A 19,492-nucleotide genomic window follows, 5' to 3' on the forward strand; every position below is an offset into this window, starting at 1 on the left:
CATATACCAATATTTTAACAATTCTTACCCTGAATAATAGGTGTAGTGTGTTTGTTTGAAATTAAGCACAAATGTACACGATGGGCTATTATACATGTATATATATTATATATATTTGATGTTGTTTGGACTATCACCCAAACATCAAAATCTTGAAGACAAATAAAACCAGGTGCTGTTCCAGATGTGTTCAGCTGGTCCAAGACAATCACGACACAGTACATGAACAGAACCGAGTGAGCACTGAAAAAGATAAAAGCTCTTCAACTAGTCAGTAATTAACACATCCAAGGAAACTATTATCACCCTAAAATATCAGTGACAGTCAAATAGACATACTTAAATGTGAATATTTTCATTCAAAATCTAAACCGTTTTAGTCAGCAATCAAGAGCAAGGTTTTTACCAACACGTTGAAACTATGTAACAAAACAATAGTGTGACACCGTATTATCACTTGTATTCTTTTGTTTACCTGTTTGTTGGTCAAATCGACTTTTCTGCCAGTAGTTTTAGCAAAATTATTTAAATTCCGTCGTAATTATACTAGGATTCCAATGTTCTCATTTCTCACAAACTTTAGTGGGATTGGTAAAATAAGTATCAGAAAAGCGAGTGAAGTTCATGTCCGGCTCAAACAAGCTCAATGATTGATCAAATGATGAATTGTTTGTTTTTGAATTTCGCGCAAAGCTACATGAGGACTATTTGCGTTAGCCGTCCCTAATTTAGCAGTGTAATACTAGAGTAAAGGCAGCTAGTCATCACCATCCACCGCCAACTCTTAGACTACTCTTTTACCAACGAATAGTGGGATTGACCGTTACATTATAACGCCTCAACGGCTGAAAGGGCGAGCATGTTTGTTGCGACGGGGATTCGAACCCGCGACCCTCAGATTACGAAATGGTGAATTACGAAGCGTACTAGTCCAGCGTTAGGACTGCATCGATACTGGCGCCACTATGTGTTAACAGTTTTGTGCACGAACTCTCATTTAGGTTTCTAACAAAGTTTACAAAGGGTATTTAACCCACTTCAAAATTACAGCAAACCAGTATACATTTTTACTGTTAAAATTCATGCCCCAAAGTGACTAAGCGGTAAGTCTGGTGACTTATTATACCGTAACAATATCCACGGTGGGTACAACCCAGACAGCCCATTGTGTTGCTTCGTGCTTAACAAAATAATAACAACAAACACACCTAAAGTTAAAAGTATTCTTGGATTTTCCATATATGTCCTTCTCTGAAGACCTCTATATTCAATAATTAAATAACCTTATTTCATACCACTTTTTCTTGGAATCTAACTGTATTAACAATTTAATATTTTTATGACGTTTTCTACTTCAAATTTTCCAATTAATCACAACCAAGAACCTTATTCAGTTAAAACGGTCTCAATTACTTTAGAAAATATTCACTTAATACGTTTTTGTTCATTATGTTGATGTTATTAAGTTCATTGTACAGGGTGGTTTTAAAGCATAAACTGTGACCAGAAGTTTGCCATTATAAAAGTCGATAAATAATTCGACTACTGCGTGGAAATGAACACTTTAATGTACACAGCTTTCTCTGCCTAACTATCTTTACTGGCGGATCTCACAGCATAGGAATTTGTTATGTCTTCTTTCTAACTGAAATGCTGTTGTATAAAACTCCGCCACAGCGAGAATTTCTAGCGTCATCTGTCTGACTAAAAGGTTGTCGCCACAAACTCCATCACAACAAACATTTCTAGTGTCCAGTGTTTAACTGAAAGGATGTCGCTATAAATTCCGCCACAGCGAGAATTTCTAGTGTCAATTGTTTGACTAAAAGGTTGTCGCCACAAACTCCATCACAATGAACATTTGTAATGTCCACTGTATGACTGAAAGGATGTCGCTATAAATTCCGTCACAACAAGCATTTCTAGTGTCAATTGTTTGATATAAAGGTTGTCGCCACAACCTCATAGAAGGAAAATGGTAAGATCTTCAAAATGAGATTGATGGAATATCGAGTTATTGGGGAAAAGTGAGAATGGAAAAACAGTAACAAACGAAAGAAGGACAATTGAATTTTCCGATCCGGAAAATGAGGGGGAAAAGGTTTGGTTTGTTTTGTTTTGAATTTCGAACAAAGCTACTCAAGGGATATCTGCGCTAGCCGTCCCTAATTTAGCAGTGTAGACGAAAGGGAAAGTAGCTAGTCATCACCGCCCACCCCTAACTCTTGGGCTACTCTTTTACCAACTAATAGTGGGTAAATAGTGAACATTATAACGCTCCCACGGCTGAAAGGGCGAGCATGTTTGGTGTGATGGGGAGTAGAGAAAGAAGAAAATATAAGAGAAAGGTTGATGAAATAAAAATAAGAAATGAAATGGATAAAAAAGCAGTAACATTAATGAGAGAAATTCATAATGAGGCACATAGGAAGAGAGTGGAGTGAGGAAAAGTAGTAGTAGAGAAGGGTAGGTAGGATATAATAGGATGGGAGAAAAAAGAACATTAAGAATAAACAGAAAGACAGAAAAAACAAAACCAGAGAGGAAGAATACGGAGAGTTAAACATAAAAAATAAGGAACAGACAAACATAAATATCATAAAATAGCAATGATATGATAAAAATCTGCAAGAAGAAGAAAAGATGAAAAATGGAATGTGAATGACAAATATGTTAGAGATCGAATTAAAAACTATAACTAGTACACGATAATGTGACCCGTGGCCAAAACAACCTTCAGGGCATACTATGTGTTATTAATAGGAGAAGTATTTAGTGATATACTACCTTCTGTACCTCAGACTGAGTAAACCCAAACTAACACATATTTTCAGTGGATGTGCTTTACTGGAGTTTTACTTCACATACCAAATTTCAAGTCAATCCATTAAGAAATACCCCAGATATTACATCTTCAATTTAACATAACGTTTTGGGACAACATGGAACCTACTGGTCCATCTCGGCTATTCCATCCTCCAGACTAAATTAATTAAAAGAGATATATTAAATCCAACACTTATCATTCATATACTTATCATACTTAAATTGATTGCCACTACATCTTTCGAAAGCAACTCATTCCAAATGCCAACTGTCCTGTTAGTAAAATGAAACTGTTTTCGCTGAAAATGATTCCTACCATGCCAAAAGTTGCGTGTCCTCTAGTCCTACTATTCTCACTGTTGAATATGAAAAAAATATAATCAACACCATCAATTCCTTTTACAATCTTAAATACCTCAACTACCCCTCCCCTCAACTTTTCTTTTTTCAAGAGAAAATAATTTGAGAGATTTCAGCCTCTCCCCATATGACAACCTCTCCACCCAAGTAACAATTCTCTGAACCCTTTTCAACAACTCAATGCCTTTCCTAAGGTAAGAAGCCTAAAGCTGAACACAATACTCCAAATGTGACCTATACAAAGAAATTATAACCTCTTTAGACAGATATTTAATATTTCTGTAAATGCAACCTAAAAATCATATTTGCCTTACCACTAGCGACAGCACATTCCTTGAATGGCTTACAAGACTGGTCAAGAATTACACCAAGGTCCCTTTCTTTCATGACATTATTAGGGCTATTCCCATCCAAATTACACTTATAATTCAAATAATGATGATCGGCATGCATTATCTCGCATTTATTATAATTAAAATTTATCTGTCATTTATTTGCCCAACTTCCTAAATCATCTAAATCATTTTGTAAATCAGCAGTAACTATTCATAGCTAGCAACACCAAGACCTTGATAGCATCTGTAAGTTTAAATAATTTTATTAACTATTCCTTCATCTATGTCATTGATGTAAATTGAAAAGAGAGAAGGTCTTAAGACTGATCCCTGACTTACCCACTTGTGACGTCAATCCAGTTTGACTAAACTCCATTAATAACAACCCTCAACATTCTTCTCTCTGGCCACCCTTCTATACAATCTGCTAACTCTAGAGATAATTTTTAAGTTTTTTATGTGGCACTTTGTCCAATATTTTCTGAAAATCCAGAAACACCTTATTTAAACCCTTACCCTCATCTACATAATCAATAAACTTTTCAAAGAATGTCAAAAGATTTGTAAGGCAAGATATTCCCTTAGTAAAGCCATGTTGACTATCCAATAAAATTATAAATGTTGTTAAATAACTGTACCTGCTACATGTATATCTAACGTGTATAACAAGATGTCAATCACAATATATCTGCTATATCTAATACGTGTAACATCATATCAAACATCTCAGTGGCCACTTTATTAGGTACACCTACTCTTTAACGCAAATAGCCAAACAGCGAATCATATGACTGCAATTCAATATATAAAGCAACCAGACATTGTCGAGAGGTTCAACTGTTATTTGACCAAACATTAGAATGGAGAAGGTCCGTGATTTAAGCGACTTTGACTGTGGAATGTTTGTTGGTTCCAGCATCTCAGAAACTGCTGATCTGCTGGGATTTTCATGCACTACAGTCTCTTGAATTTAAAGAGAATAGTGCAAAAACATTCAGTGAGGGCAGTTCTGTGGGCGAAATACCTTGTTTATGAGAGAGGTCAGAGGAGAATGGCCAGACTCATTCAAGCTGACAGGAAGGCCACAAATACTCAAGTACCCACTCTTTACAACAATGGTGTGCAGAAGGGCATCTCTGAACACACAACATATCAAACCTCGAAGTAGATGGGCTGCAGCAGCAGAAGACCACACAGGGTTCCACTCCTGTCGGCTAAGAACAGGAAGATGAGGCCACAGTGGACATGGGATCACCAAAACTGGGTGACTGAAGATTTAAAAAACGTCGCCTTGTCTGACGAATCTTAATTTCTGCTGCGACATGTGGATTGCAGGTCAAAATTTGGTGTACACAGCATGAATTTTTGGATACTCCTGCTTTGTGTAAACTGTACAGGTTGTTGTTGGTGGTGTAAAGGTGTGGGGAATTTTTTTATTGGCATATATTAAGACCTTTAGTATCAATTGAGCATAATTTGAATGCCACATCATACCTGAGCATTGTTGCAATGTGCTTCCTTTTATGGACATTGTCTACCTGTTTTCTAATGTCCACTTCCAGTAGGATAACGCACCATATCACAAACCACACATCATTTCAAGCTGGTTCCATGAACATGACAGTGATTTCAGTGTACTCCAGTGGCCTGCACAGTTCTCAGATCTCAATCCAATAGAGCGCCTTCAGGATTAGATGAAACAAAAGGTTTGCAGCATGAATGTGTGACTGACAAATCTGCAGGAACTGCGTGATTGTATCTTGTCAGCATGGATCAAAATCCCTGAGAAATGTTTCCGGCACCTTGTTGAATCCATGCCGTGACGAATTCAGGCTGTTTTGGAGACAAAAGCGTATTCTGTCCGATTTTAGATAGGTGTACCTAATAAAGTGGCCACTGATTGTACCTGTTATATTCAAAGCCAAGGAGACCTTTTGCCCAATACCAGAACTAAAGAGGCTGCCTGGAATATCTTGGCTTGAACTTTTGACCTTGTATTCCGCATTACGGCAATCTAACCCATTAGCCACGTTCAACCCATGTCAAGTGAAATAACACACACTATCTTCTAAAAGAAATTCACACCGTTTCACGACATTCTTACCTTTTTCTAAGCTAGATCTTCCCAAACCCTCCTCATCACAGTTAGTCCAATCAGAGATTGTTGTGACGTCCTCATCCGAGCTACTTGGAGATCGGTGACGCTGTTTCTTGCTACGTCTGTGTTTATGAAGTCTAGTTCTCACATGTTCAGAGACAATTAAATCGCTTCTTACATCTTTCCTTCGGCTGCAACAGCTAGAGTGCCCCCTGGTGTCGGTATTAAATCCTGATATACCTTTTTCTGTCTCGTCTTCAGGTGAGTGGTGTTGACTTTCTGCATTACATGAACATATTATTACCGCATCGTTGAGATGATCTTGGTACGGTATACAAAGATCTCGAAAAACTTCTCTAATGTCTTTGCCTTTTATGTCCCTTTGATTTTCTGAATTTCCGCGACTCTTATATCGCGAGTCTCGTCGACTTGTTTCACGACCACATGTAGGTGTGCAATAAGTAGCCCGACCCCTATCGGTGTGTTGCTTTACCTCATTTTCCCTAATTCGTTGTGACAGTCGTTCTGCGGAACTGTCTCTGGAACTCTCACCCCTAGCTCTGTATTCGTCTCGCGTTACGGGGTCACAGAACTGGAAGTCTTCGTGCCTAATTTCTCGCGTTTCTCTATGCCGGTCATGCTTTGAAGCCTCTCGTGTCCTTTCTGACCCTGTCTCGTGCAGTTCAGTGTTTTCTCTTCTAGGTGGTGATGGTAAGCAGTCTCTTGACCAGGCGCCATCCCCCTGTATGTGGTGCCCTCTCTCAATATCACGTGGAAAATGCTCTTCACCAGTAGATTCACCTCGTGGCTCTGAACAAGATCGTCTTCTCTGGCGATCGCTGTTAGGCGGTGATCTTCTATAAGAGTGGGACCGTTCTTTGTCATGTGATGTCAGATCAGCAGTTCTACGAACACCTTCACGTGATTTTCGCTGAACAATGTTTTGTTTTCGGGATTCCCGACTCTTAGAACTTTCGGACCTCTCAAGTGAGCCACGCCTACTTCCGGGTAGAGACTGTTCACCTCCAGGATGGAGTGACTTGGACCTGTCTAAGGGGACGCTCTCACTGTCTGTGCTGTGAGATTTCTCTAATATGGGGCGGTACAAAGGGTCACTCAGGTTGCCGTGTACCCACTGGCCAGCTTTGGTGAACAGTTCTTGTTTCTTTCGACACAGGATGCAAACCCAGATAACCTGACAAAAAATAAATATTAAAACCCTTCTGAAACAAACAAGCAATTAACTAAGATATTTTAACCAACTTACATCGCGTAACATAAACATCAGACTTCACCTAACAAAAACATCAGACTTCACTGTCAAATAATGTCTCATCTAATGGAAGCAACGTGTTTCACTGCCAAGTAATGTTCCACTTAATAAACACCAGAATCCACTGCCAAAGTAATGTCACACCTAACAGAAACACTTAAGCATCAGTGTGATGTAATGGCTCGTCTGAAAAAAAACAACCCAGAATTCAATATGAAGGATCTGTATCATCTTAAAAACACACCAAATGTTAAGCATATTATATTCAACAATTTTCGGTGCCTCATTATGTCGTTATAGCATAAGTCTCCATGTCCACGCATGTTTTATATGATGATCATGTTCTATATGTCAAATAATAGCTCTGCAGCATAGTTTTAATTGCAAAAGACTTTGTCGTAAGATTATGTAGTCCAAAGCATATCAGTCTTCCCTGTGACTTTCCATAATCAATCTAGTGTAAAAAGGCGGTTGTTCCCATTGCTTATTTCACTATTCCAATGCCACTGAAATCCATAGGCATTGCGTCTGAAGAGTTGAAAGTTATGCTTTCGTAGGAAACAGCTTAATTCCCCGTTTCATTCTCCAGCTACTTCAGATATGCAACAACTAAATGGAGGAGGTAAAATTGACAGCATTATCTTAGTGAATTCACACCCCATTGGTCTTGTTTCCAGACGGAGATACTTCTTGGCTATGTTACATGCTATTGCCTGAGGCACGTGGGCAGCTTTTGTCACTGACCTCTGACTTCGTGGATTCTCATTTATTACAAAATGGTTGAAATATGACTTGTAGCAAATCTCTTTCTGTATGGTCCTGCGTCTTTAAATTGATATACGTTCCTTTATTTTCCAATACCATTAAGTACAAGGGATATCATTCACTAAAGAAATTCTAAATCACCCATCTGAGCATATGTTTATGATCTGTGTGTATGAATATCTTCCATCGGAAATAACTTTAAACGTCTCCGATTATATCAGTTAATGTTTCAACTTCCTTTCCTTTTATACGTTTTTAAAAGCTGAAATATATATCAAATCAGATTTTTGTATTCCCGAGTGATATGTTCTTACCATTAAACCACACTGTTTCAGGTTTGGAAAGAGTAAATATCCGGATAAGAAATTTTCAAGTCCGCTTACGTAAAACTAATCCAAACCATAGTGTTTGTTCTTGCTATCAGTTTTTTGTTGTTGTTGTATTATAAAAATACTGCAATCATAAGAGTGTAGTATTTAGATAGTGAAACAATATAATACTGTCCAGTTTATGAAATGGTCTTTCTTTGTAATTAAGCACAAAACTATACAATGGGCTATCTGTGCTCTGCCCACCACGAGAATCTAAACTCGGTTTTTAGCGTAGTAAGTACGTACACATTCCACTGTGCCATTTGGGAGCATGAAATAGTGTGATAATTCAACAATAATTTAATGTCCAGGTACGAAACAATATGAAACAATATGATTCAGTAATAATGTAATGTCCAGGTTACGAAACAAAATGATTCAACAATAATGTAAAGTCCTACGAAACAATATGATAATTTAACAGTAATATAGTACACAGGTTATGAAATAATATGATATTGTCCTGGCTACGAAACAAGTAACCGAGCTATAAAACTTTACGACAGTTTAACAACAGTGTAGTGTACATCTTACGAAACAATAAGATAGCTTAACTACAGGTTAAGAAACAATATGATAGTGTCAAGGTTACTAAACTTTATGATATTTAAAAACAATGTAGTGTTTGGTTTGTTTTGAATTTCGCGCAAAGCTACACGAGGGTTATTTGCACCAGCCGTCCCTAATTTAACAGTGTAAGACTAGAGGGAAGGCAGCTAGTCATCACCACCCACTGCCAACTCTTGGGCTACTCTTTTACCAACGAATAGTGGGATTGACCATCACATTATAACGCGCTCACGGCTGAACGGGCGAGCATGTTTAGTATGACGTGATTCGAACCCGCGACCCTCGGATTACGAATCGAGTGCCTTATCTGACGCCCCCGCTAGTACAGCGGTAAATCTACGGATTTACAATGCTAAAATCAGGGGTTCGATTCCCCTCGGTGGGTTCAGCAGATAGTCCGATGTGGGTTTGCTGTAAGAGAAACACACACGCCTTAACTACCTGGACATGAAACTGACAAGAAAGAACTTCTTGGCAAACTTTTCTAATGGCGGGACTGTGTCTGCATCATTGAATAGTTCTGCGCTATCTTGGTTCTCAAAATCTGTAGACACACTTTCCGTGGAGCTGTGGATGGTGCTGGCTGTTGTTTTGGGTGTGGAGTCCAAACTTACAGACTGTCTGATCTGATTGTTTCAGCTATCTGGTCATCAACAGAAGATTCAGGTTTAGTAAGGAGCTCTGCATCGACACGGGCACGACTTACTCCACATGTGTATTGGCTGTTTTCTGCCACGATACAGTGGTTATACGATTCGCTGCTCTGCGAATCGTTCCTTGTGTATACCAATCCTTTGTTTTGCTGACTTGACATATCCTCTTGTAATTTTACGTACGTGGCATGCTGGTCTTTACTAGCAGAGAGAAACGAGGGTGATTTTGACTCAGTGATGATTCTGGAAAAATAACTGAAGTTGGTGTAGACTTTAATCCATCTAAGTTAAGTCCTTAGACAGAACTAGCAATATCTTCAAGAACTAGACTAATCTGCTTTCCAACAGGATTGGTAGGCCTAAAACAGAACAGAAAATAAATCCACTGCATTGGACATTCTCGCAAAAGTATATTACTGATTGTTCATCCAGCCAGTCATTGGTCATGTTGAAATAAGTCTTACATTAGATGCAAATGTATAATAAACTAACCAATATTTCACTAACAAAATCATGTTAGTTTCTATAATAACAGCTAGTATTATAATATTGTTAGCTCGTTTTAAAATAGGAAGAAATCATAGAGGGAGAAACGTACCAGTTATTTACGGTAATGAGAATATAGAGCTCAGAAGGGCATATCCTGAATAACACTGACTTGTATGTCCATATCATCACCACTACCATAACTTTATCATGTACGTTAGCATTATCGATAAATCTACAATAACTTTTTCATGTATTAATCGGAAACTGCAGATACTTGACCAGGAACATTTACAGGTTTCGAGTGTGTGTTCGTTTTGTGTTTTTCTTATAGCAGAGCCACATCGGGGTATCTGCTGTGTACACTGAGGGGAATCGAAACCATGATTTTAACGTTGTAAATCTATAGATTTACCACTGTTACAATGAGGACGTATTTAACAATTTAACTTCAGCAGATTACCATCGGATATTAGTATTTCTCTGGAAACACCAGACAACTTCGGCGGTGAGAAACTCACGTGTGATCAATGAAAAGCTAGCTAGCTACCCATTAAGTAAACTGTACCGATATCAACTCTAATGAATGAGTTTATCGTGATTCTAAGTCTGCAAACGCGGTGACACAAATGGTACACCTCCCGTGAAGAGCCAAGTATTTTAAACTACATGATTCACATGTGCTAGTACTGTATGAAACTAGAGTTCATCAGTTTGATATATAAACATTAAAGTCGACAGACGTTGTACGAAAAAAGGAATATAACAAAAATCTTTATTGATTTTTTTATATTCACTTTTTCTAAACGTTGATAGATTTGTAACTAATATTGTGTTGAAACTGTGTTTCGACTGAAAGAGCGAGCATGTTTAGTGCGATAGGGATTCAAACTCACGGCCCTCAGATTACGAGTCAAATGCCTTAACTTACCTGGCCTTGCTGGGCCTCAGTGTGTTGTACACCTTACGAAACAATATTACAGTGCACGGGTTATGAAGCTACTATAATTTAACAACGATAGTATGGCATTGTCCAATGATACGATGTTACAGCAACAGCAAGCAGAAATAATGAAAGAATTCGTGTTTATAAAACGATAACTTTATAATTTATTAGAAAATTAAAAGTTGCTGTCATTCACAGAGCATATTTTAGAGATCGAAATTCGTTTAGTTCTTTAATACAACCAATGGAAAGAGTGCGTATAATTTCACGGATTAATATGTTTAAAACATTTTAATTTCACAACTTTAAGCCTTAGCAAAAATTGGTAAGTTCAAGATCTCCTATTAGATCATGGCCAGGTGGGTTAAGGCGTTTGACTCGTAATCCGAGGATCACGGGTTTGAATCCCCATCGCACCAAACATGCTTGCCCGTCCAGCCGTGGGGGCGTTATAATGTGACGGTCAATCCCACTATTCGTTGGTAAAAGAGAATCCAAAGAGTTGGCGGTGGGTTGTGATGACTAGCTGCCTTCCCTTTAGTCTTACACTGCTAAATTAGGGACGTAGATAGCCCTCGTGTAGCTTTGCGCGAAATTCAAAAAAACATCAAACAAACAAACCTATTGGGTAATCTCTCAGATAAAGGTTACACGTGAAACCGATTATGGTGTTATGAGGAGATAACCGTTTGGAATAGCTAAGCTTTAGTATTTAATTAATAAGACTGTGTATTTCGAACCAGGTAATAGTTACAAATAGTTGGTAAAAAGTCAATTTCATAGGAGTAAAATACATGATTTAAAACATTTTATAATCGTTTTCGTTGTTTAACTCTAACCCAAGCCATTTTTTATTACCTGTTTTAACACTTCAAAGAGCGCCATCTGCGACTGTTTGACGCTTCAAATGTTTTGTAAAGCAGTATGTATGAACCAAAATATCAGTCCTTGTTTTAAAGGTGTACTTAAACAAAGACACATTGAAAGACAACGTATAATTTAGACCTGAGTTTTCCGGTCTTGAAAAGTTTTAAGATATGTCACCACACCGCTTGCACGTGATTATTCTAATCTACATACACAAAACGCGCCTCAGCACAAGTAGACAATTTAATTAACTCATATATTGGGTAAAGCCCCACCCCCAAAAAAATATTAAATTAATTTTTTTTCCTGTTACTTTGTTGCAAATACAAACTATCTATATTTTTAAAATATTTATTTTTGCAACACCATACCATTAATGAAAACAGTGAACAGACATGGGAAACGTTTTACAAAGAAACCAAAGTTTGGGCTTCGATTAAAACACATTAGACGTCAGGACAGAAACGGTAAATGGATTCCACCCTCAACAGCATCGTTTACTGTATAATTTATAGTAGAGAATATTAGTCAGAATAAATGTTTTTGTTTTAAATTACACAGTTTTAACTTGTTCGCGTGAACTAATAGACAAGAAAAGTAAGTGACAAGCTGGGTAGGATGTAAAGTATATAAACTATCAGACACTGTTAGGCCTATTATTTGATGTAGTACGGATATTAGATATTGATACAATTTAAGAAAGGCCAGGTGGTTAGGGCGCTGAACGCGTAATCTGAGGGTCACGGGTTCGAATCCCCGTCACATCAACTCTGCTTGCCCTTTCAGCCGTTGGAACGTTATTATGATCAGTCAATCCCACTATTCGTTGGTAAAAGAGTAGCCCAAGAGTATGTGTGGGTGGTGATGACTAGCTGCCTTTCGTAGTTTTACGCTACTAAATTAGGGATGGTTAGCGCAGATATTCGTGAAATTGAAAACAATTCCAGAAACAATGCCATCCACTTTAACGCATCGAACGTCGACTAATGTTTTTTTTCTAAAATTAAAGTTTTTTATAATTAACAAATTAATGAAATATATTGCTATAAATTATACTTTTAATGTTGCGTGTGTGTGTGTGTGTGTGTTTGTTTTTCGTATAACAAAGGCACAAAGGGCTATTTGCTCAGCCCAGCGAGGGGAATCGAACCCCTGATTTTAGCGTTGTAAATCCGGAGACATACCGCTGTATTAGCGTGGGGCATTTAATGTTGCAATGGAGCTAATGATGTCGTTAGACCGAAAGGCTTTTTAAAAATAATTTCAGCCTAGAAAGTTCTAAAGATATCACTTCAATTCTTTATAGATTTCTAAGCTTAGGTTATGAAATATTTAGACCTCAACATTATCATTAGAACATTAAAAATATATATTACGTACTTTAGATGCTGCTAAAAGAATAGTTTGTTTGGTTTTTGAATTTCAAACAAAGCTGCACGAGGGCTATCTGCGCTAGCCGTCCATATTTTAGCATTGTAAGACTAGAGGGAAGGCAGCTAGTCATCACCACCCGTCGCCAACTCTTTGGCTACTCTTTTACTACTAATTAGTGGGATTTACCGTCCCATTATAACGTCCTCACGGCTGAAAGGGCAAGCATATTTGATGTGATAGGGGTTCGAACCCTCAGGTTACGAGTCGAGCACCCTAACCACCTGGCTATGCCGGGCCACCTGAAAGAACAGAAATAAGAGTGTGAAAACTCTACAACTTAGGTTTTCTGAGACTAGGATAAGATATAGCTAACCAATCCATTCTTTTCGTGTCTCCTTTTTATGATCAGATTTTGTGATATGTGACATAATCACTCATTTCCTTGTAAATAAATATTTTACAAGTCATCAAAGATTACACTTCAGTGTAAAAAAGTTACCCAAAGACTATACCAGAGGTTGGCAACTCCATGGCCACTGGCCAAATGTGGCCAGTAAATGGCAGAGTTGTGGCCAGGTCGAGTTTAGGAATCAACCTTTTCCATCGTTTATTTTTTATCGTAAATTTGGTAATCAGCAACTGTACTGCCTCATGTCTTCGCTAATGTCGCGCGCTTCATCACTGCCACAGACTCCGCCCATTTTCTAACGTAAATCTGATTTAGATATTTGTTATCTAGTGTGCGTTGTTTTGCATGCGTTTGCAAACATATTTTTATTGTGTAACTTTCAAGTGTTTAAATATATTTTGTTTTTAATCCCATAATATGGATAAGTGGATAATTCGAAAATGAAATAATCCACATGATGGTGAACACTCAGAAAATAAATACAATATAATTGATTATGGCATTACTGCTGAAAAGAGAATGTCGAGTGACTGGAAACACATGAAACAAGAATTTAATGAAAGTTGGGAGTTGAAATTTGCTTTGTTTGGTTTTCTGGAATTTCGCACAAAGCTACTCAAGGGCTATCTGTGCTAGCCGTCCCTAATTTAGCAGTGTAAGACTAGAGGGAAGGCAGCTAGGCATCACCACCCACCGCCAACTCTTGGGCTACTCTTTTACCAACGAATAGTGGAATTGACCGTCACATTATAACGCCCCCACGGCTGGACGGGCAAGCATGTTTGGTGCGATGGGGATTCAAACTCGTGATCCTCGGATTACGAGTCGCACGCCTTACGCGCTAGGCCATGCCAGGCCTGTTGAAATTTGCAGTGATTGAAGTAAATAATAAACCAGTGTGTCTTTTGTGTAACAAAGTTTTTAGTGATAATAAAGTATACAACCTTAAGCAATACTTTAACAATTTTCCACTTCATAGCAAAAATCGTATTAATGAAATTAGCCGTCTGAAAGCACAACTTTATGAACAAAAGGGATGCTTTAAAAGATGTTTATCATCGATAGAACTAGTTACTTTAGCTAGCTATAAAGTAGCTTGGATTCTAGCTCAAAAGAAGAAATTACTTTCTGATCCTGAACTAGTAAAAGTGGTCATTGAACCTCTCTTGGAGAATTATGATTCAAAAATAAAAGATGATATTCTTTAAAAGGTAAATAATTTGCAATTAAGTCATAGAACAATTGTCTGTAGAATGCAAGAGTTAGCGAAAGACAGAAATCAGTTGCTTGAACAACTAAAAGACTGTTTATATTTTTTTTAGCACTAGATGAGTCAAGAGATGTTAGTGACACTGCTCAGTTGATTATTTGGGTTCGATATGTAATTCAGATCTTCAAGTGAGGGAAGAAGTGCATGGCCTTTGTGGATTACGAGATTAAACATGTGGAAAAAACATATTTGAAAAAATTCTAGAAATGTCAAAAAAATAAATCTGAATTTTAAAAAACTGGTTTCTGTCACAACAGACGGTGCTTCTGCCACGACTGGAGCGAAATTAGGATTTGTTTCTCTTTTGAAGCAGCATTTAATTGAAAATAATGTGAAGTCCACACTGCCATCTTTCTATTGCATTTTACATCAGGAAAATGTAGTGCTCAGATATCTAAAAGTGACTAATTGAAAAATTTGATGGACATTGTTGTAAAAATTGTGAATTATATTAGAAGTGGAAACTCTCTCATCCATCGACAGTTTGTTGATTTTTTGAAGAAAAGCAGTGACTGTACTTTTGATGATCTCACTATTCTGATAAATGAGAGTCTTCCAAATTTAAAGATAGCAATTTCAAAATTATTTTCCATGTTTGGATCCACATGGGTGTGTGAGTCAACATTTTCTACGCTAGATTTTCTCAAGTCTACATAATGATCTAGGCTTACTGACAAATTAAAGGGAGAGATAAGATGCTCATTGAGCATAGATATTAAACCAAATTTTACGAAACTTGTTGATGAAAACCCCCATCAATTTTAACATGGAAGGTCAGTTGAAATGCAATTATTTTGATTAAACTAACATTTTTTTTAATAGTGTGGCCAACGTGGTTTTCCATTAGCCACAACTTTGGCCACCATGAAAAATACGTTGCCCACCCCTGGACTATATACTATTGTCAAAAATGCATAAACTGCAAACCTTACCCTTAGATACCAACATTACAGAGCGCTATTGCTATATTCACAGTATTATTGTGATAACTCAATTTACCTTATTGGAACGCAATGTGACTCTACCGCCGCAGCAAGCACAACAACGCACACCGCAATAATAACACACGTGACCCACACCATCCGCAAACCGAGTCTTCAGGCAAAGCTCGCACGTGGCCTCAAGCGTCAAGCCCATCTTCTTCTGATCTGCAGCACGTTTCTTAATGGTCAACTCCAACGTCTGTATTTCCTCTTGTTTCCTCCTGGATACAAACAAACATAAAAAGCAATCGAATTACTTGCCTCACGTAGCAACGATATTTCCTTAATTACCAAACAACTAGAAGATCATATATTATCAACCACGCGTATTTCGTTCTGAGATTTATTGGTTTTGTTTTGTAGTTATTGCATGTTAAGAATTATTTGAACCCGTAAACTTTGCAAAATTACACTTTTGATTTTGTCTTCTAAACAAACCAACGGCCTTTCCTTAACTGATAGATAGACGCGTCAATTAGAATTCTATTGTTCTATTCTTTCTATTGTACATAAGCTTTGAGAACTGGAAACAGACAAATGTCTATCCTGTTATCGATCTGTTAAGTAAAGCAGTCTGAATCTTCGTGATTGATGTATAATAATCTATTAGTTATTTTCTAATTTTACATTCCAGAAACCACTGTTGTGGTTGCCATGGGAACAAAGATTTTAAAATCCGATTAAAGGTTTGGCGTGTTTTCAAGGGCGCAATTGAAACATAATTTAAATATTGTTTTTCTCACGACAATAAATACCTGTAATTACGACACTCAATCAAAGTTTAAAAAAATATAAAACGTTCGTGGCAGACACAGTTATGAAACTCCTAACCATATCAATATATCTTATTTAAGTATATTTCGAGACGCAAGACTTTACACAAACTTATAGTTTGTTCGTTGTTGAACTCGAAGCTCATCAATTGACTATCTGTGCTCCACCCACCGCAGGTAATGAAGCACAAATTTTAGTGTTATAAGACCTCAGGTATACCAGGGAGCCACCGAGGGACTATTTGTAATGGAAACAAAAACAAAGAATTGTTAGCACATAGAACAGAAGCCATTATAATCTACAACCGCGATTGAGCCGTGACATAAAGTATTTTGTTGAATATTTTGTAAAATTAAACCATTAACGACCGGAGGTGTCGCTAAGCGTTGGCATAATGGGTCTTGTGCCACGGTTATACTTAACAGCACCGCGCCTGTGGGCTCGAGCTCAGAATCTTTAAAGCACCTAGCGACGCTTCTATTAACGACCGTCTCATGGTAACTCATGAAGTGTACTTAATTTACATTTATAAATATTTGTTTGTTTCCTGGTTTGTCCAAATCAGAAATAAATTACAGGGCTAAGAGCTAACGTAAGTGAAAACTCGAACGAAATCAGACTGGACAATAGAAAATATATGAGAACACTGGAGCCGAATCAGACATGACTGCATTAAACGAAAACTTAATACGGTAGCAAACATTACTGCAATAAATGGAAGAAAATCTCGAGCCAAGTTAGACAAAACTATAGTAAATGTAAGAGTAACAATCACGCCAAACTTTGACATGGCAACAGTAAATGACAGAGAAAGTTCGATCCAAGTCACAGACATGACTACAGTAAATACATCAGAAACTTCGAGCCAAATCAGGCAGAACTACAGTAAATAGATAAGAAAGCTCAAACCAAATCACAGACAGAACTACAGTATATAGATGAGAAAATCAGGCAGGGCTAGAGAAAATTGAAGAGAAAACTCTAGTCAAATCACAGACAAAACTATAGCAAATGGAAGAAAAACCTCAAGCCAGATCAGACAAGACTACAGTAAATGGATAAAATAATTAAAACCAAATCACAGACATAACTGTGATAAAAGGAAGAGAAAACTCGAGCCAAATCATACAAGGCTACAGCTTCTACTTAATATTTCTGACTTTCAGTTATTGGACGATGTTCAGCAAACAACGTAACGCTTATATACGTTGATGGAGGGTTTATTATAATGTGTGTATACAATATTAAGATACTTGATGGCACCCACAAATAGTGGTAGTTGTTACCTACTGGTAGTAGGTCATCAAAGCGACTGACACAGTCTTGTCGATATCCCCTGACACAGTGGGATCGGGGTCAACCAGTTGTCACCTACTGGTAGTAGGTCATCAAAGCGACTGACACAGTCTTGTCGATATTCCCTAGGTTACATTTTATAATCCCACGTTGTATCTTGTACCCTAGGATCCTTTTTTTTAAAATATGTAGCGTATTTTGTTCCATGTTAATGTGTTTTGTTTGTGGCTTAAAAATCTATAGTTATATATATATATATATAAACAAACAGCATCCACAAAATTCTATTATTTTCGAAAATAAGTAAGTAATTTACCACGAACTTTAATACTTTTATTTTGTTACTAATCACTAGTTACTAATCGTTTACTTACTGATTTCCTAATTTCATAACTGTAGCCACGGCCTTAAGTTAAACCTAACATTCCATGAGCCATGACTGTCTCAAAGTTGCCATTCGTGACCCAGGTAAAAAGACTTAATAATTAAACTTACTTAACAATTTCGACGTCTTTCTTCTCTTCTTCTTTCTGCCGTTGTAAGACATTTTCAATAATTTTGCGTTCGTCTTCCGTTAAATGACTGAGATCTGGTTGTGGTTGCTCTATCGCTGAGCGAGATTTTCCTGACATTTAAAGTTTACCTGACACGGAAAAACTAGAAAATTTCAAAGTAAACTAAAACAACAACGTCGTTGTGTATAAGGATGAAAAATAATATTACAATACGCATAAAGCCACAATGGCCGCTTATTCGATAATGGTGAAAATGGTTTCGGACTTAAGCCTAACTGTATAACGGATCCAACAGCATAGCTGAGAACGACCGCCAGCGTTATCAGCATTTCCGTGGTTGATTCACAGAGTCCCAGGTCTTGATTACCGTTCTGATATCAGTGACACGCCGTAGTTATTCTAAATGTTCATTTCATTTTAATTTACCTGACTATTAAACCACTCATCTTGTGGGAAAGCTATTAAACCTGCAGCGCATTCGCGAAAGCTAACAGAGTTCCAACAGAAATCTTGGAAATTGAATGACGAGTACCATTGCACACTAACGGTAGATGGCGCCTTTTTATATGAATTCACGCGTCAGACCATTCCTCTGTTGCCATGTCAGTTACGTCATCTCGCTGTTCAAACGTTGCACTGCAACTGTGGGGTTAACTTTCTCTATTAGAAGATTGTATTTGAGAATATTATGTTAATACTTCCCACAGTAGTCTACCTTATCAATCAACAGTTACGACTACTCCTTCTAGAAGACAGTGTATTAGCCTTGTTATTGTAAACTACTTGAAGCGCTAATATGACATGACGTTTTGTGAAAATTTGTTTTCTTGCACCCTGGGAATGTTGTTTCACCTGCATGATTGGTTAATCATTGCCGTGAAATTTACGGATTTACTTCATTAAATTACATTGAATTAGTATTTATAGTATAGTTGAAATAGCTAAACATTTATGCAATTTTAACATACACATTAAAGGTCTGACTCAGTGATTAAAAATGCACGCCTTTCTTGAGGTCTCCGTTCTATGTAAACCATTCTATAATGTTAAGTTTATGTTTCTTTTTATTAGATCGCGTTGTATAAAATATTTTGTTGCATAAGACATCTCGACTTGCCCCTCAGTAGTACAGCAGTATGTCTCTGACTTCCAATGCTAGAACCGGCTTTTGATACCCGCGGTGGGCAGAGCATAAATAGCCCATTATGTAGCTTTGTGCTTAACTTCAAACAAACTTTTCAGATTTTTTTAGTTCTTTTTTTAGTTTTTCACATTGAACAATAAAAATAATAAATAGAACACGTCGCAGAAGTACAATTCT

The 19,492-nt window shown here is 37.3% G+C and overlaps 1 protein-coding gene across 9 annotated transcripts in view; it reads right to left on the reverse strand.

The window, feature by feature from the left end:
- LOC143237523 (regulating synaptic membrane exocytosis protein 2-like) overlaps positions 1–18,726 on the reverse strand; it is a 66,706-nt gene extending 47,980 nt beyond the window's left edge. For 6 of the 9 annotated variants that reach the window (XM_076476889.1, XM_076476882.1, XM_076476888.1 and 3 more), the window contains exons 1-3: positions 18,152–18,723; positions 15,603–15,807; positions 5,626–6,814 (exon numbers count right to left, since the gene is read on the reverse strand). In XM_076476889.1, coding sequence (XP_076333004.1) covers positions 5,626–6,814; positions 15,603–15,807; positions 18,152–18,288 — 1,531 coding nt within the window. In that variant the 5' untranslated portion in view covers positions 18,289–18,723. Of the gene's footprint in view, positions 1–5,625; positions 6,815–15,602; positions 15,808–18,151 lie in introns of all 9 variants that reach the window. The other 3 variants (XM_076476885.1, XM_076476887.1, XM_076476890.1) reach the window with 3 other exon arrangements.
- Between the last annotated feature and the right edge of the window lie 766 nt (positions 18,727–19,492).

This window comes from Tachypleus tridentatus, chromosome 13 (assembly GCF_004210375.1).
Source record: "Tachypleus tridentatus isolate NWPU-2018 chromosome 13, ASM421037v1, whole genome shotgun sequence".
Lineage (NCBI taxonomy): Eukaryota > Metazoa > Arthropoda > Merostomata > Xiphosura > Limulidae > Tachypleus > Tachypleus tridentatus.